The 26,154-nt window shown below is 46.5% G+C and overlaps 1 protein-coding gene across 1 annotated transcript; it reads right to left on the bottom strand.

The window, feature by feature from the left end:
• Positions 1–1,891: 1,891 nt before the first annotated feature.
• On the bottom strand, positions 1,892–25,701 carry LOC115095052 (carbohydrate sulfotransferase 5-like). The gene is given in 3 exon segments (XM_029608236.1): positions 1,892–2,412; positions 2,415–3,258; positions 25,607–25,701. Coding segments are annotated over 2 exon segments (1,179 nt in total). The 5' UTR covers positions 3,223–3,258; positions 25,607–25,701; the 3' UTR covers positions 1,892–2,041.
• Between the last annotated feature and the right edge of the window lie 453 nt (positions 25,702–26,154).

The following is a 26,154-nucleotide window of genomic DNA, read 5'->3' on the forward strand; positions in this document are numbered from 1 at the left end:
GCAGCCACGCTGCTGAATATCTCCGGCTATCTTAACGTTGGCTGGTTATGTCAAACTGGCTAACTTTAGGAGAGCCCTAGGGGCCGACCAGAGTTAGCCGCATTGGCTAAGTATCTAACTCTGAATATCTTATGTGGCTAACTCTGGCCTGTCATGAAATGCCGCCTCCCGGATAGCCATTTAGAAGGATAACTTTTCATCTGTCTAAATGGGTTTTAAATATCGACCTCTAGGAGTTCACCGTGGTACGCGGGAGATTCCAAGGCTTGCAGAGGCTTTCTGAACCAATGCTTCGTAAGGTTCACTCTCCTGCCCAACCAGTTCCCCTCGGACGCCGTCAAGCTAGCTGTGGCTAGCTGCCTCCGACCCTCATGGCTCCGTTCCAGGACTCCCAGGCCGGTGAGAACGCTGCCGACCACCATGTCTCTCCCGGGCCTTCCTAGGCGCGCGTGCATGCTTTATGGCCCTCCTTTAAGGATGCTAGGGCAGGAACCTCAGGGCCATTTCCCTTTGATGACATCACTAGCCCTGGACTCTTAAGAACCATTGGGGCCTGGCTCTAATTGACTTGGCAACAGGTTTCCTCCTTGCCGAATCCTGCTCTTCTCGCTACGGACGCTGGTTCCTGGTTCCTGCTCCTCCTGGCGTGAGACACTTTCGGGTACCCGCTCCTCTGGGGCCCTGCTCCTGTCTCTGGCTATCTGCTCCTCGGAGGGTCTACCATCTTCCCCACTCTTCAGGGTTGCTCCAGGAACTACTCTACCCGTGAGACTCTACTTCAATGTACCCCGCTCTGTGGACCATTGCCGTTCTACTCTGCCTTGTGGAGACGCAGCATGGTGTTCCCCACTCTGTGGACCATTGCCTCACTGCTCTGCTTCGTGGGGACCTAGCGCTGGTGTACACCGCTCTGCGGGTCGTTGCCATCGCTTGTGACTAAGCCGCGCCCCCACTCCTCAGGGTAGCGTCCTGCCTTTCTCTGAGACTGAAGAAACAGCAAGGAAGGCTGTCTAACAAAGCCGTGAGGGCGAACAAAACAGGATTAGCAGCCAAATGTCCAAAAAATGGATTCCTTTATTGCAGGGTAACACGAGAGTATGAAAAGTGCCCAACTCTGGCCGAGTTTCGCCCTCTTACAATGGGGCTACATCAGGGGCTCAACTCAAATCGTGTATGGATCAAAGGATCAAAGTCTTGAAAAAGACTGTACATTTATGGTTATTGAATTGGCTTGAGAATGCTTGTATCAGCGGTATCACTGTTTTAGCGTATGCTGAGGTAATGAATGTGCCGGTATGCTTAAAACTTGTGACGACAAACAAAGTCAGCAGCATAGCTTTCCCCGCTACTCGAGCAGGAATCCATTTTTTGGACATTTCTCCGAGACTGTACCGCACTCCCTCGCTCCTCGGGGTAGTATTCTCTTGCACTGCCAGTGACCCCTAGGCTTCCCCATGTCCCGGGTAAGTCTACGTCATACTTTCTGTGCTGACTCTCTCTGTGGCTCCACTCCCTGGGGTTGCCCTCGCAAGCACTCCTCCATACCCTGCCTGCATCCCCCACTCCTCGGGGCCTGTTCAGCACTCCACCACTAGGGGGAACTATTCTGGCAACCACATCTACACCACAGTCTCCTGCTCTTCCTGCACTCGCTGGACTGTGTCACCTGTAGCTCAGATCTCGCTTCCCGACAGAGAGGCTCAGTGGGGCTCCTCCCCGTGGGCGGTACTATCTCTCACCTCGGGCCAAGGGCCCACTAACCTACAAATCCTAACATATTGTCATGATTATTTTTCATATTTTCTATTTAGTACACATTAGAAATTACTGGAACAAAAAACCTGTACAATTTATTAAAGTTTAATAAATTTGACTTAATAGCAACCAAAAATGTTAAAAATTTGATTTCTATTCCTGTTATATAAAAGGATAATCAGATGGGTTCATCTGTGATATATCAGCAAAATGAAGAGAGATAACAAATCAATTTCAATGGCCTGTTCAAAGCAGACAAAGATTTCAAATGTTCATCATTCAAGTCTTACTTTTTTATCTTGGAAGAAGACCAAGCAAACTGGTATTGTCGCTTTGGCAACACTAGATCTAATGATAAATCTTTATGCTCCTTTTCAGTCTGTATTAGCTGATAGCCAAGCAAGTTCATGGCACCCTTACAAACTTCTTGAATTTTTTTAATTTTCTGGAAAGAAAGAACATTCCTCCAAGCTTCGGAAACATTAATTGCATCACGAGAAGTAATTTTGAACGCTTCCTTTTTATTCCCTGGCCCATGACCATGGGTAATATTATACATCCAACTTTCAAGTTTGCTAGTTAGTGTAAGATCTGCAAAGTTATACATTTCTGAAATTTCAGCTAAGGGCTCTCTGACCAGGTCTTCATAGCGTACATCATGTAACGGTCCTTTAGGAAACTGGGAGTTTTCTGAGTAGCCGTTTCATAAATCTGTACATGACTTCTGCAGATTAACTGCATCACTTCATATTTATTATCATCCACGTTAGTACCATTGGTGTTCAAAACAATTCCATTGTCACGTGCTAATGCTTTTACTGCTTGTTCCCGGGACTTGACCACAGCTCTTGGATCTCGAACCAGGTGTAAAATTTTCAGGTTAATGGAGGGGTCAGTGAGAAGGGGATAAAGCACTGTCAAATCAAAGAATCGGACTTCCTTAATGACAATGTGACTGTAGGTCTTACAAGTTTCTTCCACGTTGCCAAAGGGGTATTTTCCACAAAGTGTTTTGCAAGTCATTTCACTGGTGATATCATTGCGCTGGAAAGTGTCACAGGCAGGTGATGAGCAGAGGGCTCTGCTGACTGCCCACTGAAACAGATCAGATATATTTCTTTTCCCAGGCAGGTAAGCATCAAAAACAGAAATGTCACACAAAAACATTGACCTAATCAGGTCTCGGACTGCCATTTGTAAAACCCTGGCACTATTCTGGGACATGGTTACCCAAACGTGCCAAGCTGGTTCCATCAAGTAGAAGACATCCGGATGCTGGCTGAAAAGTTGCCCAAGAAAGGAAGATCCAGATCTCCAGGAGGAAAGAATGAGGATATGCATTTTGCCGGCTTTCTTATCAGACTGACCCATGAAGTTTGTTTGCTGTGCATACATGAAGATTAAAAAAGTAGCCTGAATCATGAGAAATACTGCAACCAGAGCACCGATAGTTCTTATTCTTACCATGATGGGCTGAATGAAAGCAACTAGTACTCAAAGTCACTGAGAAAAAGGAGAAAAAGACAAGTGTTAAATACAAGTTGCTATGCTTGTTTAAAAATCTATAAAAGCTAAAGCAAACAGGGGGAGGACAATTTCCCCTGGTAAACTGAAAACGGCCCACTTTGTAGGGATCAACAATGTACTGTCACACAGGCTCAGACCCAGGCAGGCAATTTTGCACACAGAGGGTCATTTACTAAGCATTTCACCCATTGACACAGAATGGGAGAGAACCTTTAGCGAACAGGCCCCATAGTTTTGCATTTTAACAACTGCACGCATTATTTTGAAGGGAAAAAGTAGCAGCAGAAAAGCAGGCGCAAATCTCTGTTGGTACTTTTTCCTGGATCAGTTTCCAAAGGGGGAAGTCTGCACACACTTTCCTTTGGAGAACTGCTGCAAAGCCTATAGGTAAAAAATATCCCTGAACTAGCAGCAAACTGCACAGTTGTGAAAGTTCCCTCGCTGTGCCCGGTAGTGGAGGCTCTCTCTCCAAAAGATACAGACATGATGGAGGTAGTCTAGAACAGGGTCTGGGCGGAGATTTAGAGGGAATTTTGAAAGGCATTTATGTGTTTACCTGGATAAAATGGCCTGACTATAAATATTGTCCTTCTCACATGTGGGCTCCATAAAATATGCACCTATAGCTACGGGAAGAGGAGGTCTTCCTGTGCACAGGTTTAGGATGGGGCAGGACAACAGCGTGCGCACAGTCCATCGCCACCACCGTTCACACAAATAATGGGTACAGAGTACACAAACGCTTTTAATGTGTGTCCTTTGCTTGTGCTGATTTTCAAAGAGAAACAACACAAATCAGTTCTCTTTGAACATTTACACACTGTACACGTTAGAAGCACCAACAGAGTTTGCAACGTTGGACATTTTCTCAGGAAATGGGAACGGGACAGGAAAAGATAGGAAAAAGACATTAATAAACCTGAAAGTTAACAATTTTTTTCCCAGTGGAATGAAAGTTCTAGAATAAGGGAGCCTTGATATGCAGTTCCGAGGGGAGCAAGATCAGAAAGCATTGAACTCCTTCCCAGGGCGGGTAATGGAGGTTAAAACAGTAGCGGACTGGGGAAAGTCATTTTTTACAGGCATTTCTGCAGTAAAATGGTGCTTTACAGTGAAAGTAGTCTAATGTAAAATGCCCACCCAGGGAAATTACACAATTACACCAGCTATCATGTCTTGCATGCAACTGAGCAGAGGCATTCCTAGGTTAACCAGAGGCGTTCTTAGGGTCAGGAAGGGGGAGGAGTGTGGTGAAAGAACGCACCACCTAAAAATTAAGGGGACGATGTAATAAGATGCTAAACCTGCCGTGGGTTTTTGCACATATCCGCACATGTGTCTGTACGCATTTTTCTGTGCTAGTCTTATGCATGTATGTATTAACGTGTTCAGCTCAAGGAAAACGCGTGCATAAACCCACTTAAAAACCCGTGGCTGGTTCTGTGCAAGTGCATGCAGATAGTATGCAAAAGAGGCGTTTAACTATTCACGGGCTATGCGGGTTTTTGTCCGCGGGTTCTTTAGCACCTGGGTCAGGGCAGGGGCTTGTCTGGAAGCCAATTTACTCCATTGCTGGCATTAGTGTGGCGGTGCGTCCATGCAACTCTAGGGCAAAGCAGGCTCCTCTGCGGGATGTAATAAAGGACAGGTATGCAAATGAGATGCGTGCAGAAAATCCACACTTCTGGATACTTCACTGTGTCTGGATACTATGCTACATTTTGCGAGTTGACTAACGAAGCCTCTGGTGCATTTCCTGAGCTTACCGGTATCCGCTGGGGCAGCTGCTATGCGGTCGGAGATGGAATATGAAGGGGCTAGACGTTGCTCTACCCTTCTTCAGTTCCACTATCGAACCACTAACTTCTTCAGTGTTATCTGAAAGGGGAAGGCTTTCGCCCTGAGAATAACTCATGGGTCACCACATTCGTTTGGCTTTCTGCGTGGTTTATTACACAGGGCCACGAGCGCATGTATTTGCGAGCAATTTCTTGCGTGTTTTACTTTAGTGTGGATTTTCTGCACAGACCTCATTTGCACATCCCTCAGAGGAGCCTGCTTTTCTTGCACGCACAAAAGAAAAATGTGTGCAAACCAACTAGTGCCCATTTCACCATGGGACTTACTACATCGGCTCCTAAATGTGGCCTAGCCAGGACCTGAAGTGGCGGCCCAAAGCAGTAAAGGTAGAAGACATTCATAAGCCACTGGAACTGATGGGCTTGAGTAACCATAGCCTTTGTTGGAAGAATAATTGTTAACTGAGCATGACAGAACTGAATTGCCAAGCCACTGAGAACACCTAAAAATATCCCAGCAGGAGATTTGCTTCACCTGCACAAATTGCAGGAAGTGCATATATTTATTTAGCAGCACTTATAACCTGCAGCCTCCTTCCAGTGTTTGGTGCAGTTAACAATTTTTACAATCATAAAACATAAAACAATATGAACCATACAGTCAATGCTTAAAATAATCTAAAACACTAAAAGCAATAGTAAACTAGAATGCCTTGACCTGCTTCCTGTACAATTTAATATCAGATAGTACTGAAGGGTAAATGCCAGTGACCCTACGCAGGTTGTGCATTATGAACTTTTGAGGCCTATTGCTATACACCAAGATTGAGTAAAATTGCAGTCCTACAACTGCAAACATGGAGTTTGTCAGCGATGTGATGGTTTTAGCAACTTTATGTGAGACTGTTTTTACACAAAGAAGAAAAAAACAGTGTTTATTTCTTCATATCAGAGAGTTGTCATCACCTCCCAAATGAGGAGAACTTTGGACCATGTCATTGGTGAAACTTTGTATCCTGCCTGATACCAGCTATGAAACAGATATTGTTCCAATACATGTTTTGCTGATGGACTCTAATGAGCGTATGAGAATAATCCTATGCATTGGGACCCAAATGACACCATGTGCATCCCACCAATCCTGTGTCTATAGGAGGTAGCAATATCCAGTCCAGATCAAGTTGGACTCTTATAGAATTGAATATTCAAGAGAAAGAATCAGAGGAAAAGACTCTGAGTTACCCAGACGGATTTGGACTTCTGAGGTTATCTGAACAGATATTATCCTGGGAACATTCTGAAAGAGCCTTTGCTAGATGTTTTCCTCATGGCTTCTCCATAGATTCCCCAAGCTCTGCCAAGAGAGCTATAACAACAGAACGTATTGCAGGTCACTATAACTGTGACTTATCAGCTAAGACTGAATTCTTACTCAGTATGGTTGTTCATTAACGTGAACTCAACTATTATTAAATATTTCCCCGAAGGCCTTTTGGCTAATTAGTGATTTTTACCCCTTTTCTGCTTTCTTATCCCATGAGACATATGTGAGATTTTGGGGGTCTTATCTGTCATCCACTAAGAGGGATTCTGCTGGATTAATCCCTTGGTGTTGAGACAGCCTGGCTTAGGTTACCTTGCAACTGGGTTAATTATTGGCAGTTGCAAAATTCTTAAATGCAAGTTAAGTTTAAAGATAATGCTTATCAGTTCTGATTGTCTTACATGACAGTGCTTACACTGTAAAACTAAACTAAACTGTAACAAAATAAATAACTGTATCATATTACTCTTGTTTCACTCATGCTGCTAAATTAATTAACTACCTCATAAAAAATGTCTGTATCTGCTCTCCAGAATGAATGAATTTATTATCACAAGGTTACTGGTTAAATCTGATAATCAAATGTTGTGCAGGTCCCACCCAATATCTCTTACAGTACTTGATAGTAATATATGGTCTTCAGGAACACCCAGAAGTGTAAAATTTGTGGACCCTTGCTGCTGTGCTGAGGTTGACTCAACCTACAAGGTAGGCACCATAAGTCTTCACTGACAGCTGGCGGAGCAATGCACGTGTTGTGTCCATCGATCTCAGACGGCTTCGACCTTTGTGCCACACCTTTCTCTCTGCTCTCCCCGCTAACCTTGAGAAGATGGCTACCGCCGCGTCTGCATGCCGCTTTCTCCAGCGTCCCCGGAACGGCAATGGCAAAGCCTTACGCCATGTTTCTCCTAAGGGCCTCCTAGGGTGCGCGCACGCACGCCACCCATGTCTTTATCCACATCATGGCGGGGAACCTCGGGGGCGTCCCCCTCGAGTGACGTCACGCCATCCAGGTATTTAGCCTGCCCTTGTTTGCTAGCTCATCGAGTTAGCAAGGATCGTGAATGGATGGAAAGCCTCCGGTCTGAGCTACTCTGCCGCTTCCTTGCTGCCGCTGGAAGCTCTCTCTGCCCTTCGGGGTATTTCTCTAACTTGGGTACCCGCTCCTCGGGGGCCCTTTGCTTTCTTTCAGGTGCCTATCTCGGATCAGGTACTCGCTCCTCAAGGGCCTGCTCTCCCTGCCTCAGTGCCTGTATTCAACTACTTCTGCCTGCTGGGATCTCCACCATACAGCTACCAACTTACAGATCGATACAGTAAAGTGCGGCCGCGGTTACCCTGCTCCTAACTCGCGTTCTACTCACTTTCCGGCCGTGTTAGCCCTTCCCACGATACACTATCCCCTTTAACTCATCCCTACCGCCTCTTAAAATCCCCGGGTAACCCCTTCCGCACGCGGCATGTATATTAAATGTAAACTAGCAAATTAGCTATTCCCTCCCATACAGTAACGCGCGCCCCGACTATCGCTTTTTTACCCTGCCGTTTTGCCGCGCGTTTACCCTGCTAACTTACCGCCTACCCTTACTCCTGCGTTAGAGGCAGGGGGTAAGGGTAGGCGGCAAACTTTCCCCCAGCCCCCGCTCACCTGCCCTGGCGCGTCCGGTCTCCGGTGCAGCCCCAGTCCTATCCCCTCCTCCCGAAGGACCCCCCCGAAAAAAAAGTAGCAAGAGAGCGAGGGGAGAGACGGGCAATCCTAGGCTTGGGCCTGCTAGTCCCTTCTCCTCTCCTCCCGAAGCAGGGCGCGAAAAGCAGCCTTGCTCCGGGAGGAGGGGGGGGGCAGTTTAAAGCGACGAAGCGACTTACTTTTGCAGCCCCCCCTCTGGACATCGGCGACGACCGCGGCTCCAGCCTCCAGCTGTCAGACAGACGCATTGCACGTGGGAAAACGGCCCCTATGCGTGCAATTGGCTGCTCAAGACGTGTCGTCACATGCCTTGACGCCAAACGTCGTGACGTCACGTCTTGAGCAGCCAATTGCACGCATAGGAGCCGCTTTCCCACGTGCGATGCGTCTGTCTGACAGCTGGAGGCTGGAGCCGCGGTCGTCGCCGATGTCCGGAGGGGGGGGCTGCAAAAGTAAGTCGCTTCGTCGCTTTAAACTGCCCCCCCCCCCTCCTCCCGGAGCAAGGCTGCTTTTCGCGCCCTGCTTCGGGAGGAGAGGAGAAGGGGCTAGCAGGCCCGAGCCTAGGATTGCCCATCTCTCCCCCTCGCTCTCTTGCTACTTTTTCGGGGTTTTTTTTTTGCTTCGGGAGGAGGGGACAGGACTGGGGCTGCACCGGAGACCGGACGCGGCCAGGGCAGGTGAGCGGGGGCTGGGGGAAAGTTTGCCGAGCATCGGAGAACATAACTGTCCACTTCCTGGTACCTGTCATTTCAAATGTCATTTCAAATGACATTTGAAATGACATTTGAAATGACAGATACCAGCGTGGCCGTGAAGCGTTAGGCCCGCGCACCCAGGATACTGTATAGGCGCTCTATACAGTAAAATGGGTTGCGCGGGCCTAACCTTCACCTAACGGTTCGCAGATGCGGCATGCATTTGCATGCAATATGAAGAGAATATCGAGCGGTAGGTGAAGAGAACTGTGCGTGCGGGGAACGAGGGTGCGCCTGGCACTGCCGCACTCTTTCTAACGCGGCATAACTGTATCGACCTGTTAGTGAGTAATCTAACATTCTCAGTCTGTTTCATCTACAGCTCTGCTGCACTGGGAACCTGCATCAGGATCTCCCTATACTATCTTTGTGAGACGGGTCCCCTCTGCTGAGACTGCTACCGCTGGATCACCTCACTACTGCCACCTCTGGTGGTATACCTCAGCTGTATAATTGTTGCATTCGTGCCTGCTCTTGCCCTCGCTCCACCCTCTCTACCTCTGAGGCGACTCCCTTCGGGTCTGATGGACAGTTGCTGCTGCGGTTTCTCCAGGCCGTTTCTTCCCGGAGTCCTCGGGCTGGCCTGACGCTGTGGATCCGCCATGTTCCTGATGACGTAGGGTGCGCGCTCCGAAGTTTGTACCAACAAGGGTGCGAACCTCGGGGGCGTCCCCCCGTAGTGACGTCATCCACTTCCATCATAAAAGGTCTTTGCTTATGCTTACGAATCGAGTTAGCAAGGGATTGATTGCGAGGATCATCTTGACCCGCTTTATTCTCCGCTGCTCTGCCTCTTCGAACTTACCAGGGGTACCCGCTCCTCGGGGGGCCCCGCTCTCGCCTCTTGTTTTCAGATTGCTAAGCTGGGATCCGGTACTCGCTCCTCGAGGGCCTATGTCCCTGAATGCTCAGAAGATTCCCTACTGCCTGGAAGCGATCGCAGACGTGAACATTGTGACTTTCTATTCCAGTTGTATATAGGAACCGGTACTCGCTCCTCGAGGGCCCATGTTCCTAGAACTCTGAAGATTCTCTTCTGTCTAAGACGCTATCACAGGTACAGAGATCATGAGTTATTATTACAGATTGCAGATAGGAACCGGTACTCGCTCTTCGAGGGCCCATGTTCCTAAAACCCTCCAAAGACTCTCTTCTGTTTCAGAAGTTATTTCATATACAGATATTGTGAGTTCTTATTTCAGTTTGCATATAGGAACCAGTACTCGCCTAGAGGCTCCTGTTCCTGAATATACTAACTATTCTCTATTGTCTAGAAACCATTACAGACATAGATAATTGTGAGTTACCATCACTCTCTCAGAGCTGTCCCTGGAACCAGGTACTCGCTCCTCGAGGGCCTAACTCTCTCCAGCTACTGAGCCTTCTTATTAATCTATGTGAGTGTATCATCTACTTCTGGTTATGTATCCAGCATACCCTGTCTACTCACTATCTATGAGTCTCTCTCTACAGCTCAGCAAACCCGGAGATAGCAGTTCCAGGATCTGAGGGACTTCAGCCCTGCCGGGCACATCAGCTCACTACTGCCACCTCTGGTGGTTCTATTTCCTGTCTAATAAAGAATTATCTGTGTCTGTCTCCATACTCCAGCCTAGTCAGTGGTCCTTCTCAGGATATCCTCCTGGGGGCGCTGTCATCTGCCATCAGCCCAGGGATTCACCAATTTAAATAGAGAGACTCTATGGAAATGGCATATGTGTAGGTCCAGGGCCAGGCTAGGGTTTGTGGCAGTTGGAAAGTGAGAGTGATCAATGTCCAGACAAGGGTCAGTGGGAGGCAGCAAGCGACAAATCTGCTGTTTCTGTGTTTCCATTTTAGCAACCCAGATCTGTGCTCTCTTTCATAGCTATGCCCACCCTGGACTAGGGAGCATGTTGCTACGAGAACTTTGCACTTATGTGCATCCACTTCCATTTTCAAAAGTATGCATGTAAATTTTCCTGAAAGTTTTCTGTGCACATAACATCTGATGTAATTGTGTGTGAATAGTGAAAATCATGCACATATTTGCTATCAAATTTATGTAGATTGTATCTTACTTGGAAAAAGTGAAGAGATAGCAGAAGAAGAATAGTATCTAAAGGGCCTGATTTGAGCAATACAACTATTTTTGCAGCTGCCAGAATACATAACAAAATGGGTAATGCGAAATGTTAGAAGTTCTAATAGAAATGCAGGCAACCACTCGACTGGGTCTGTCTGCCAGGCTGTGATGACAGAACTGTCTGGCAGTCTGCAGGAACAGTAAACTAGCAGGCCTAGCAGAGAGACAGATGCTCAAATATAGAACCAAAGAGCTAAGAGAAACAGATAAGTATGAGAAAAAAATGTGTGAAGCTTGCTGGGCAGACTGGATGGGCCGTTTGGTCTTCTTCTGCCGTCATTTCTATGTTTCTATGTTTCTATGAGTCTGACTGGCAAGTTGTGCAGGGAAACTAGGAGGCCACATTGCTATTGATAGCTACTTAAATTCTTACAAGTTTAAGGATAGACATGGGAAACCAAGGTTATTGGGTGAGAAATAAGTGAGATATCTTGTATGCTCACCTGCTTATTAAGAAGGCATGGAGATTACTACTCTTAATCATTTAGCGATTCTTTTGATAAAATGTTTTTATGCTTGGTTTGCGATTCTGTAAACAACCTTGGTGATTTTGGCCGAGTTGTGCAGGCCATAAATTTTAAGATAAAATAAAATGAATAAACTGCAACATTGCTCTCTGCTTCGGTGGGGGTGGGGAACTGGATTCAGACAACAGCCAACGCTGGGCCCTGACTTTTATGGCCCATGGTGCTAACATGCAGACATTGCTTGGTTTTGATTGCTAATATTACACATAAGGCTTCTCAGAAGGCTTGGGGGGTAACTGGCACAGAGTGGCAGTTATTACCCTTAACAGAAACATAGAGGTAACCTGTACGGAGAGGCAGTTGCTACCATAAGAAACTTGCTGGGCAGACTGGATGGACTAGATGGTCTTTTTCTGCCGTCATTACTATATTACTATGTATGTATGTATGTGCTGGGAGCACTTCAGTCCTGCAGTGCTCTGGGTGGCGTGGGAGAGGTTCAGCTGAGGTTGTGGGTATGAGGAGGGAGGTTGTTGACTGGAGGAGTAGCCTAGTGATTAGAGCAGCAGGCTATAAATCAGAAAAGCTCAGGGTTCACATCCCACCACCACCACTCTTTGTAACCTGTGTAAAGTCACGTCATCCTCCATTGTTCCATGTAGAAGCTTAGATTGTGAGCCCTCTGGAGAAAGGAAAATGCCTACAGTACCTGAATGTAACCTGCTTTGAAGTATTAAAAAAGGCCTGCAAGATTTAAAAAAAATATATATATATGTTTTGGGGGTGGCTTGTTTGGGCACATTGCTCAACATTCATTTCAGTTTGGTCAGGGATGGGGGATCAAGCCAGTAGGCCCTCTAGAATTTTGTTTTTCTGCCACTTAATCAGCAATATGTTCAATACAGCCAGTTAAGACAATTATCCAGGTACACATACCCAGATAACTTTAAATCTGTAAGGCATACCCAGACTTAGCCAAATAAGTTATTCAGCTAACTTTGAATATAGGATTTAGCCAGCTGAATTAACTCTATCCTGGAATATCCCGGAATGCCTCCAATTTATCTGGATACATTTTATCCGGTTAATGACTTAATCAGATAAAATGTATCTGGCTAAAGGGGCCAAATAGTAAAATCTTGGGTTTTGTCCAGTTAACTCTAAAGTTATTCCTTTGAATAGGGACCTCATAATACATAATAAAAATATCAGCAATTTACAACTAGAAAATAAACATCAGTACATTAAAGTTATCAAGCAAAAATAATAACATAAAAATCAGTTACTAAAAAACACTGTAACTTAAACTTTAAACACAAGAAAAAGCAATCTAAATCAAGCTCTGATTTCCTTTCTGAAATCTTAGACGGGTCATCTTCTGTATAAGTTCTAAGGACAATGAGTATTAGAGGTAAGGGGCCAGATAACTAAATGCTAAGAAGGTGATATTCAGCATCACTTAGCTGGATAAGTGGCAGGGTCTGAATATCTGCATGCATTCACTGGCTACCACTTAACCAGATAACTATTTATCTGGCTAAATAGTTAATTTATCCAGCTAAGTGGTGGGCAGGACAGGAGCATAACAGAGAGAAGATACTTATCTGGCTAATTTAGCTGGAAAAGTGGTGATATTCACACTTATCTGGCTAAGGCCTAGAATCATCAAAACACTATGTTTTTTTCGCAGGAGAAGATGGGATCTGACTATCAGGAGCCAGGGGGCAGAGGGAAGGGGGCTTGTCTGGCAGGGGGGCCCGGGAAGCATGCAAAAAAGGTCATTGTAATAAAGGAAGGTATCTGGGAAGGGACATGCAGAATATCACGTATATCACACGATATCTCTGTGATAGTGCATTATTGTGGCAATATTACATGATAGGGATGTGAATCGTTTTAGGACGATTAAAATTATCGTCCGAAAATTTTAATATCGTCTTAAACCATTATGGAACACAATACAATAGAGATTCTAACGATTTATCGTTATAAATCGTTAGAATCGTGAGCCGGCACACTAAAACCCCCTAAAACCCACCCCCGACCCTTTAAATTAAATCCCCCACCCTCCCGAACCCCCCCCAAATGACTTAAATAACCTGCGGGTCCAGCGGCGGTCCGGAACGGCAGCGGTCCGGAACGGGCTCCTGCTACTGAATCTTGTTGTCTTCAGCCGGCGCCATTTTCCAAAATGGCGCCGAAAAATGGCGGCGGCCATAGACGAACACGATTGGACGGCAGGAGGTCCTTCCGGGCCCCCGCTGGACTTTTGGCAAGTCGTGTGGGGGTCAGGAGGCCCCCCCCAAGCTGGCCAAAAGTTCCTGGAGGTCCAGCGGGGGTCAGGGAGCGATTTCCCGCCGCGAATCGTTTTCGTACGGAAAATGGCGCCGGCAGGAGATCGACTGCAGGAGGTCGTTCAGCGAGGCGCCGGAACCCTCGCTGAACGACCTCCTGCAGTCGATCTCCTGCCGGCGCCATTTTCCGTACGAAAACGATTCGCGGCGGGAAATCGCTCCCTGACCCCCGCTGGACCTCCAGGAACTTTTGGCCAGCTTGGGGGGGGCCTCCTGACCCCCACAAGACTTGCCAAAAGTCCAGCGGGGGTCCGGAAGGACCTCCTGCCGTCCAATCGTGTTCGTCTATGGCCGCCGCCATTTTTCGGCGCCATTTTGGAAAATGGCGCCGGCTGAAGACAACAAGATTCAGTAGCAGGAGCCCGTTCCGGACCGCTGCCGTTCCGGACCGCCGCTGGACCCGCAGGTTATTTAAGTCATTGGGGGGGGGGGGTTCGGGAGGGTGGGGGATTTAATTTAAAGGGTCGGGGGTGGGTTTTAGGGGGTTTTAATGTGCCGGTTTTGCGATTTTACGTTTTTTCGATTTTTTACGATTTTTCACGATATTTTACCCCCCCAAACGGCAACAATACGATTCCCTCCCCCTCCCAGCCGAAATCGATCGTTAAGACGATCGAGGACACGATTCACATCTCTATTACATGATATACGCTTCTAACTCACTGTGATGAATGACCCTGTAAGTTAGCTATATAAGTTAGACCTGTTATTGAGCTAACTCAAAATATATTCAGTGATGCAACTGAGTATCCCAGATAAGTTAGCTGAATACGTTTATGAGGCTAACTTATTCAACTGGCTTTCTTTTAAATATCTATCTCTGAGCGCTGAGTAGTCTCAAGTTGTAGTGCCGAAGGCATAGGAATGCAAGTAAATCTATTTGAGATCAGCGGCTGGTTAAGTTAGCCAGATACAGCTATCCAGCTAATTTAACAGGGATATTCAGTGGTGCAGCCACGCTGCTGAATATCTCCGGCTATCTTAACGTTGGCTGGTTATGTCAAACTGGCTAACTTTAGGAGAGCCCTAGGGGCCGACCAGAGTTAGCCGCATTGGCTAAGTATCTAACTCTGAATATCTTATGTGGCTAACTCTGGCCTGTCATGAAATGCCGCCTCCCGGATAGCCATTTGAAGGATAACTTTTCATCTGTCTAAATGGGTTTTAAATATCGACCTCTAGGAGTTCACCGTGGTTTATAAAGGACAAGCAAGTATTTGGGACAGCTCCTATAATCAGAATTTTGAATTTTACTTTACCTAAGACGGAGGAGCCAGTGGAGTTCGAACGGCACCCGACTTCCCTGCACTTGCAGTAGGCATTACAGTGGGCGGAGTTCAAGCGGGAAAGTATTTATGTGAATGCATTTGCTTTTCACCTGTTCCTCCTATGTCTACCTGTCTACTGGAGCCACCCACAAATTTTCAAAGTGAACTTATCCAGATAAGCTTGCTTTGAAATTCGGGCAAAGGTCTGCGAGTTCTTTGCGCCGTATGCGCTGAACTTATTTGGACTCTGCGAAACAAAGGATGTGTTTGATGTCTGCTGCTGTCTACCACTGCCTTTGCTACCATCTGAGGCAGCTTTCAGGAGTTTCACAGTAATAACTGCTCTGTGACAGCCTGCCGCACTTCTTCCCCCCTCGGAAAGGAGAACCGCCCCTTCTGTGACATCATCCCAGGGCGAGTAGGGGGCCACAAAGCGCAGGCCGGTGTTGTGCGCCGGTGTTGTGCGCCGGGCGTCGCACAACGAAGGAGCACGACAAAGGGGCCTGCCCCTTTGTGTGCCCCTTCGTGAAACACAATCATTAAGGATTAAGGATTCCCCATTAACTACAGGACTATCTCCGTATAGCGTTTCCTTAGCTACAGCCAAACATATATCATAATGCAGCCTAATCTATCCGAGTACTGCCTTCCCATTCCCATCTGCATAAATCGAGGAAAAAACAATGGTGAACCATTGAAGAATACACAAAGGCAAAAGGACCAGGAATAAACTATGAAGTCTTGCGTAAATCGGACCCTAATTAACATCAACTGTAAGAAGAGCAATTATTTTAACAACTGTTTAATGCTCACTTTCTTTCTCATTAACATTCAAGCATTGACTAAAAAATACTAATCACAGATTTTTTAAATGAGCAAGAACCAGATTTCACTGCGATCACAGAAACATGGTTAAAAACTACAGACACAATAATAACCAATCAAATAGCAAACAGTAAATATGACGTTTTCTCAATACCATGATCACAGCGATAGGGGGGAGGGCTAATGTTAATTATTTTAAAAAAGTTTAAAATCACAATATCACTAGCAACCATTACTCCAACATATGAAGTTATCTTTTTCGAGTCTGAAACACTACAAATTTGGCTGTTATACTGCCCATCAGGGCTGTTAGAGCACAATATTTCCCCCATAATAGAGTTCATTGCAATGACTGTAGACCCCAACAAGCCATCTATTATTCTGGGAGATTTCAACCTACACTTGTCTCTTATACTATTATCTAATTCCAATTCCATATTTTTGGAGGACCTATTAACCCTGGTTTTGAACTCACAACTACCTTTCCCACTCATAAAGCTGGTTATACGCTAGATCTTATATTTATCAATTCAAACACATGCAATACTGCAACAAGCAAACCTACTCAAGTGCCATGGTCAGATCACTTTTTAATATACTCAGAAGTTCATCTAAAACAGACTTGCAATTCACATGACAATAATATAATTTCATTAACTTTTCGACCTAAGATAACCTCGAAGACCTCCAAAGACAATTTATACACTTATCACTGGTGTGACATGCCTCCTTCTATGACGTCGCCCCCTTCTGTGACATCAGATGCTGGGGGGATTTAAAACCGGCGTCTCCTAGGTTTCCTTGCCTTGCAACACAGTTACCAAGAAAGTTGCTTGCCTGCCAGCCTGCCTGCCTACCAGTCTACCTGCCTGCCTGCCAGTCTACCTGCCTGCCTACCAGTCTACCTGCTTGCCTGCCAGCCTGCCTGCCTGCTTACCAGTCTACCTGCCTGCCGGCCAGTCTACCTGCTTGCCTGCCAGCCTTCCTGCCTGCCTGCCAGTCTACCTGCCTGCCTGCTTACCCAAACTGCCTCCTGACCGTCTTCCATCAACGGTCGGCCCAAGGATCCACTTCTGGATTTACAACAGTTTGCAAGGCCATGGATCCGGCAGACCTCGCTAGCCTTCAAGCCATTCCCGGACTGGCTCAACGTCTAGTACAGCAGCAACAGGTCTTGGACAACCTGGCTGTCACTGTGGAGCAACTGGCCACTCGGATGGATGCTGGTCCGCCAGCACCAGCACCGGACCCGGTTCCGGCTCCGGTGGTGACTTTTCACACTCTTACGCAACTCCCTGCGCCAGCATGGTACGCGGGAGATTCCAAGGCTTGCAGAGGCTTTCTGAACCAATGCTTCGTAAGGTTCACTCTCCTGCCCAACCAGTTCCCCTCGGACGCCGTCAAGGTGGCCTACATCTTCTCACTGCTGGACGGTCGGGCTCTGAACTGGGCATCTCCTATGTGGGAGAAGAACGACCCGGCTCTGAACGACTTGAATGTCTTCGTAGCTGATTTCAAGGCAGCCTTTGATGAACCAGCTCGCCAGACCTCCGCAACCTCCGAATTGCTCCAACTCAGGCAGGGAATTCGGCCCCTGGCCGATTATGCTTTGGAGTTCCGTACCCTCGCACTGGAGGTCGGATGGTGGGACGACGCCCTCCGTGGAATCTTCTTAGAGGGACTTGCTGCAAGGATAAAAGACGAATTGGCGGCTCGAGACCTTCCGGAGGACCTCAATGCTCTCATCGAAGTGGCTGGCCACATCGATTGCCGCCTTCAGCAGAGGGCCAAAGAGGGGCGTCCTCTCCGCCGTTTAGTTCCGCTGGCTCCAACCTCTCCTCGCCCATTCCCACCGGGCCCACGGGGGGCTAGCACATCCACGGAAGCCACATCCAAGGAGCCCATGCAGCTGGGAAGAGCGTCCCTGACACCTGAAGAAAGGTGGCGCCGCCGTAGTATGGGTTTGTGCCTGTACTGCGGGGGCAAAGGTCACTTCCTCGCTCAGTGCAAAGAGCAAGCGGAAAACTCCCGCGCCTAGGAGTAAGGGAGGAGTGCCTCCTAGGTTGTTTGAATGCTGCTCCTCTATGTATCGTTTCTATAACCCTCAGATATCCCGGAGGGTCTTTCAAGACTCAGGCATTCATTGACTCTGGGGCAGGAGGGAACTTCATCGCTGCCAATCTTGTACATCAGCTCCGCCTGGCCACACAATCCCGGGAGCCTCCTTTACGGATTACTTCCATACAAGGTACCTGCCTGCCTGGCCACATTTCTACCGAGACTGCACCACTGATCATGCAGACCGGGATCCTACATTTTGAGGAGATCTCGTTTTTGGTTCTGGAGAACTCAGTTCATCCGGTGGTCCTCGGCCTACCCTGGCTCCAGCAGCACTCTCCAGTGATCCAATGGAGCGATTTGCAAATTACCCAATGGAGTCCTCACTGCGTCAAATCTTGTATCAAGTCTCTACCAGTCCAGCACATTCCCTTGGCTCACACCGGCGTCACCCTTCCCAGTCATTATGCGGACAACACGGACGTATTTTCTAAGGAAAAAGCAGAACTTTTGCCCCAACATCATCCTTTCGATTGCGCCATCGAACTGGTGTCTGGGGCAACTCCACCCTGAGGCAGGGTGTATCCACTATCACAACCTGAAACCAAAGCAATGTCTGAATACATTGCTGAGAACCTCGCCAAGGGCTTTATCCGACCTTCAACGTCACCCGCAGGGGCGGGATTCTTCTTCGTGGCAAAAAAGGACGGGTCCTTGAGACCATGCATAGACTATCGGGGATTAAATGCCATTACTAAAAAGAACCGCTATCCGCTTCTGCTAATTCCAGAATTATTGGATAAACTCCAGGGAGCCCGAATATTTACCAAGTTGGACTTAAGGGGGGCGTACAATTTGGTGCGTATCCGTCCCGGGGACGAGTGGAAGACAGCGTTCAACACCCGGGACGAGCACTACGAGTACTTGGTTATGCCCTTCAGTTTGTGTAACGCTCCTGCGGTGTTCCAGCACCTCATGAATGAGGTCCTCCGCGAACTGCTGAACTCTTGTGTGATAGTCTACCTAGATGATGTCCTCATCTACTCACAGAATTTGACCTCTCATAGGCAACAGGTTCGGCAAGTGCTCCAAATCCTTCGTAATCACCACCTATACGCTAAACTGGAGAAGTGTCTCTTCGAACAGGAGTTGCTGCCTTTTCTTGGGTACATCGTTTCAGCTACGGGATTCCTCATGGATCCAAGTAAGGTGTCCGCCATTAAGAATTGGCCCCAACCAGTAGGCCTGAAGGCTTTGCAGCGTTTTTTAGGATTTGCCAATTTCTACAGGCACTTTATACCGCAATACTCCCGACTGGTCGCACCTCTGACCGCCTTGACCAAAAAGGGGGCCGACACGCACATTTGGTCAGCCGAGGCATGTAAGGCCTTCAAGGATTTAAAGGAGGCCTTCCTGTTGGACACTTGTCTGCGCCATCCGGATCCATCAAGGCCCTTCTTTGTGGAGGTTGATGCCTCCAATATAGCTGTGGGGGCAGTACTGTCTCAAAGCTCCGACTCCGGGCATTTGTTGCCTTGCTCCTACTTCTCAAGGAGGTTTACGCCAGCTGAAGGTAATTACGGTATAGGAGACAAGGAACTGCTTGCCATTAAGTTGGCACTTGAAGAATGGAGACAGTGGCTGGAGGGAGCCGCTCACCCCATCACGATCTATTCCGACCATAAGAACCTGGAGTTCCTCAGCCAAGCTCAACGACTCAACCCAAGGCAAGCACGATGGTCGCTATTCTTTAGTCGCTTCGATTTTACCCTCAAATATCGTCCAGCATCTAAGAATGTTCGAGCGGATGCGCTCTCTCGGAATGCCATCATGGATGAAAAGGAGGAACCCCTTCAACATGTCATCGACCCAGCAAAGATCGAATTAGCCAGCACCACAATCTCTACACAGGGCAGAATAGTTGTTCCACACAAAGACCGGAAGAAAGTCCTGCAATGGGACCACGATTCCCTCATTGGAGGCCATGTCAGCAGAGGGAGGACACTCGATCTATTAAACCGTCATTATTGGTGGCCCCGAGTCCGGCAGGATGTGCGACTTTACGTAGACTCGTGCCCGGTATATGCCCGACAGAAGCCTCTCGGCGGCCGACCCTGGGGTCTTCTACAACCTCTACCAATACCTATGGAACCATGGACTCACATTGCCACAGACTTCGTGGTGGACTTGCCTCCTTCCAAGGGTAACACAGTAATCTGGGTTACCGTAGACTGGTTTTCTAAGATGGTACATTTTGTACCATTACCTAAGCTTCCGTCTGCACCAGAGCTAGCACTTCTTTTCACGCAACATATCTTCCGGGCTCACGGCCTTCCACAGAGCATTGTCTCCGATCGGGGACCCCAATTCACAGCCCGGTATTGCCGTGCCCTCTGCAAAAAGTTTGGGGTACAACTGAACTTGTCTACCGCTTTCCACCCACAGTCTAACGGGCAAACCGAGCGGATGAACCGTTCCCTCAAGACGTTTCTCTGAAGCTTCATTTCACAGAGAAAGGACAACTGGGTCTCCCTCCTTCCCTGGGCTGAATTCGCCTATAATAACCACACTCACTCGGTTACTGGGCAATCTCCCTTTCAAACGGTCTTCAGACGCCACCTCAGGACACCCGTCCCGGTACCTATCAATGTCACTTCACCGGCGGCCCAGACAGTGGCTACCCAACTTCACGATCTCTGGAAAGTCCTTCAGCGACGTCTCACCTCTGCAGCAAAGAAAGCACAAAGCTGTGCAAACCGCCACCGACGTGCCGCTCCAACACTTCTACCCGGTACTAAAGTATGGTTAAGTACCAAGAATCTCCACTTAGCTGGACAATCACGTAAGTTGGCATCCAGATACTGCGGCCCTTTCCAGGTGGCAGAACGAGTTGGTCTGGTGTCCTATAGACTTCGTCTGCCATCCTCCATGCGCATCCACAACGTATTTCATGTGTCGTTGTTGAAACCAGTGATATTCTCCCGTTTCCATCGGCTCACGCCGGATGCGATCTCCACCTCCCCGAACGAAGATCCTGTTTACCAAGTACGGGAAGTATGGGACGTACGCTTCCACAACCGCCGATGGGAGTATCTATTGGCCTGGGAGGGCTGCGGCTCTGAGGAGGACTCTTGGGAACCTGCCCGAAATATACTGGACAAGTCCCTGTTAACCCAGTTTCATCATGACAATCCCAATAAACCCGGACCCTTGAGGAGGGGGCGTAAGAGGGGGGGTACTGTTGTGACACGCCTCCTTCTATGACATCACCCCCTTCTGTGACATCAGATGCTGGGGGGATTTAAACCTGGCGTCTCCTAGGTTTCCTTGCCTTGCAACACAGTTACCAAGAAAGTTGCTTGCCTGCCAGCCTGCCTACCAGTCTACCTGCCTGCCTGCCAGTCTACCTGCCTGCCTACCAGTCTACCTGCTTGCCTGCCAGCCTTCCTGCCTGCCTACCAGTCTATCTGCTTGCCTGCCAGCCTGCCTGCCTGCCTGCCTACCAGTCTACCTGCCAGTCTACCTGCTTGCTTGCCAGCCTACCTGCCTGCCTGCCAGTCTACCTGTCTGCCTGCTTACCCGAACTGCCTCCTGACCGTCTTCCATCAACAGTCGGCCCAAGGATCCACTTCTGGATTTACAACATATCACAACAAATTTATTTAGATGATTGCTTCGAAGCCACTAATTGTTGGCTTCAAGAATCTTCTAAGATTGCTGACAAAATTTGCCCAATAAGAACGATACAGATTAAAACAGATAGGACACATAACCCTTGGCATACAAAAAACATCAGAAAAGAAAAAGTTTCTCTTAGAAAATTAGAAAAAAATATGGCGAAAAAATAAGAACCCACAACACTGGGGACCTACTGGGCCATCCTGAACCATTATAAAAAAAGCAACGAGGCAGCCAAGAAATTATATTTTAAAAACAAAATCCAAAAACACTGTAATAATCCTCGTACACTCTTCTCAATCGTAAAAAATCTGACTAAATAAACATCACATGTCATAAACACATTACACAAGGATAAATGTAACGATATAGCGCTCTCCTTCAAAAATAACATCATGAATATTTCTCTAGTACCTAACCAAGAAATAAAGATGAAAGTTAAAGAAGAGATCTCCTGGAGCATATTTGAGCAAATCTCATCACTGGAAATTGAAAACGTATTGTAAAACCTAAACCCAGCAGGTCACCCCATCAATACGATACCTATTAGTTTACTTAAGACTATTTCCTCCATTATTTCCCCAGTTCTGTCCACGATAGTCAACCTCTCCTTAATGGAAGGTCAGATACCTTTTGAACTGAAATGTGCAACCATTCAAACCGATTTTAAAAAAACCTAACCTCGATCATACGTTACTTAATAACTACAGACCCATTTCCAACTTACCATTGATTGCGAAATTAACTGAAGAAGTAATTCAAAAACAGCTATCCAATTATCTCGATTCTAATAATATTCTTTTTCCCAATCAATTTGGCTTCAGGAAGCACTTCAATATGGAAACATTGCTGATCGCATTAGTAGACACAGTACTAAGAGGTTTCAACAGCGGTCAAAGTTATTTTTAGTGCTTTTAGACTTATCAGCTGCCTATGATACAGTGGATCATGGTATCCTATGTATGAGACTGAGCGAAATAGGAATCAAAGGTTCCATTTTAAAATGGTTTTTATCTTTTCTCCAAGCGAAAATTAAAAACACAACCTCCGAAAAGATCTCATTAGAAACAGGGGTTCCCCAGTAGTCTGCCCTTTAAGCTACATTCTTTAATGTACATCTACTACTAGTATGCTATTTACTGGCAGGATTAGGATTAAATTTCTATATCAATGCTGATGATATTCAGTTCTTGATGACACAATAGAAAAAACACTTAATATTATCACTATATACCTCAAGGCCCTAAAGCAATTACTGTCACGTTTAAAGTTAGTTCTAAATATGGAAAAAACAGAAGTAATGTTATTAGAACGGAAATTAAAAAATGACAGAATTTCCGCTCTAAACTTCAAAAATAATATAAAGATTAAACCTTCAACTTTCGTCCGAGACCTCTGCAATACATTAGAAACAGATCTCAGCTTCAAAAAACATATATTCACTAAGATAAAAGAAGGGTACCACAAACTCATCATATTATGAAGGCTAAAACCACTGCTTGAAAAAAATGATGTTAGAACTATCCTACAATCATTAATTTTATCCAGCGTAGACTATTGCAATGTATTGCTTTTAGGACTCCTAGCATCCACAACCCAGCCATTACAAGTACTGGAAAACGCAGCTGCTAGAATCCTGACAGGTAGCAAAAAACACGACCACATTACACCAACAATGATCGCTCTTCATTGGTTACCGATTGTATATCGTTCCCAATATAAAACAGCATGCATTCTACACAAAATAATCTATGGCAAACAAACCGAATGGCTAAACAGCGCCATCTGACTACATGTGCCTCAAAGGAACCTGAGATCAGCAAACAAGGGTTTACTGACAATTCCTACTGATAAGTCTGCGCACTTGACGGAGGTAAGAGAGAGAGAGAGCAGTATCAATCGCAGGTCCTAAATTCTGGAACTCCTTGCCGGTAGAACTAAGACTGCAAACCGACATCAAAAAATTCAAAGCTGATCTAAAAACCTGGCTTTTTAACTGTGCTTACACAACTTCTAGTTAATGTTTTACTTCTGCTATGTTTTAATTTAGCGCTCTATAATTTTTAAGATAATCGATTATTATTTTATTATTCTTAGCTTAAATTAATGTATTTTATTGACATTAGCACTTACTTTATATCGCTTTGATAATTTTAGTACCATTTTAGAATTATGCATTGTTCTTTTAACTGTTTAATAATATTTATTGAGTGTCTTATATTCACTGTTTTATGTTTACTCACTGTAAACCGATGTGATGGATTTCTGGTACATCGGTATATAAAAAGTAATAAACTATAAACTATAAATCAATAAAAATATGTGCGCTGCTGGGGGGAGTTAATGCTTTCAGCAATCCTCGCTGACAGACAGCACGGGAAGTGCCAAGAGAGGGTTTAGTTCATACCTGGATCCTAGCAGGGTTTTTGGAGTAGAAATCGGGTGTCTGGGGGAGGGGACGACGACAATTGGGACATTGTCACTGTGGATGGGTAGCCAGATTTTACTAAACATATTCCAGGCAAGGGGTGGAGAAGGGCCCCTGACCTGCAATTTTAGAAGGGGTCGGGGGGGGGGGGCAGGAGTGAGAGGTGTAGGCAAAATAGGCGGAGCAAATCAAACCACAGGCACTAATTTTTTTTAAATCTCAAAACAATGCTGCATCACTGGAAATCTTTTGAAGACATGCAATTAGGTAGCTAGTTATCCAACCCCACAAGGAGGATTTTTCCACTAGGAACCCTGACGTAGTTGCCTTATCCTCAGCAGAAGCACAGAAGGTCACCACTGCCGGAATTGTTTTCCCGAGTAGGATATTCCCAAGAAGTACTCTCAGATCAAGACACAGTTTAGGTCAGATCTGATTCAGAATCTCTGGACACATAGCAAAGTGAAAGCTATCCATGCTACCCCACCCAATCCTGAAACTAACAGGTCAGGAGAAAGATTTACTGCAACTTTAAAGAAAATGTTAAAAACCTTTGTGGAGTCAGGAGGCTGGAACTCTTTTCTGTTTGCCTACAGGGAGGTACCCAGAAGTCCACCGGATTTTCTCCATTTGAGCTGCTTTATGACACAAGGAGGAGACGGTTCATCCTTCAGTCACACCTCTGTACTGGAGCATGTACTCAACATGCAGCAGTGCTTGGAAATCCTCATAGGCTTTGTCTGAGATGTAATTTGCATGCAGCCCAAAGCGAAAGACCGGTATGATCGTAAAGCCAGAAGGAGAACTTCAGGCTGTCATGTTTTGACAAATTTTTGCTGTTTTTGTGTACTGCTTGTTTTTGTTATGATATTGTAAACCTCCCAGCAGGGAGCTCCAATATGGGTGGTATATAAGAACCTGCAAATGATAGCTTTAGGAGAGTATATTCAGCGGGACACTTATCCCACTGAATATCCGGGACAAGTTATCTGTCTAGCTGCATAATTTGTCCACTCACTGACTTACTGAATAAACATACACTAACTTCCCCGCACATACACAATCTTCTCCATACCACCTCATCAACATTATTAGCTGTCAGGGAGGGAGTAACAGGAAATAGATCTGTTTCATGAAATCTGCAGGATACTTGTAGCCTGGAGAGGCTACTAGCGAAGACTGGATGCTGGGCTCGGCAGACCTTGGTGTGACCCAGCATGGCACTTCTTATGTTCCTATGTTCTATTACTGCCTCCATGCACACATACCAAGATATCTCTTAACACCTGAGGTACCCAATGACGGCTCTCTGCTTCCTTCCCTCTCCCCTTCCCAGGACATAATTAATTACATAACTAATTCCTGTAAAACACCAAGACAAAAACATTTCCTTTGCTAGAACCAACATGAAGTTTTCCAGTATTATTTACACTTCACTGGCAATAAGACAAAAGGAATGTGTTCACTTTTAAGAATCTTAGCCTATCTCGGAAGGTTCTTTTTCTATACTGCCACTTGAAATATTTGAAGAGCAACAATTTTCTCTTTCTCACCAGCTTGACATTGGATGAAAGGTTTGCAGATAGCTACCGTTTGCTTGAATCTCGGCAGCGACGCAGCCCCGTCTGGCAGGCAGGAAAACTCCACACTCCAGGGCTGACAGACAATGAGTCCCTTTCAGACGTGGCTTTGGGAGCAGGGGGAGGGAGCAGGCGGGCAGGGGAGGGAGCGCAGCGCTGCTCTTGCACCTTTTAGCACTGCTCGCCTTCCAGCAATCTGCATGAACTGGGCGTCCAATGCTCCGTGCAAGCCGGCGCTATCTGCTCGCCTCAGGTCGGAGGCGTCCAGCGCTTCACCCTTTCTGCACACGCTCAGCTGTTACTATGTTTACCGTGGACTTGTAAATTGTCTGTTTTGTATGAATTATTTCCCACGAGGAATAGTGGTGAATAATTTGCACGTTGCTAAAACTACATAAATATGTAAGGGAATTGCCTATTGGACAGTGAAAACGGAGGAAAGAAAGTAATAGAGAGAGAAACTGAAATGAGAACTGGAGAAATAGGACAGGATGAGAGACTTAAAAGCAAAAAAGACTTTC

Source organism: Rhinatrema bivittatum, chromosome 7, assembly GCF_901001135.1.
Source record: "Rhinatrema bivittatum chromosome 7, aRhiBiv1.1, whole genome shotgun sequence".
Classification (NCBI taxonomy): domain Eukaryota; kingdom Metazoa; phylum Chordata; class Amphibia; order Gymnophiona; family Rhinatrematidae; genus Rhinatrema; species Rhinatrema bivittatum.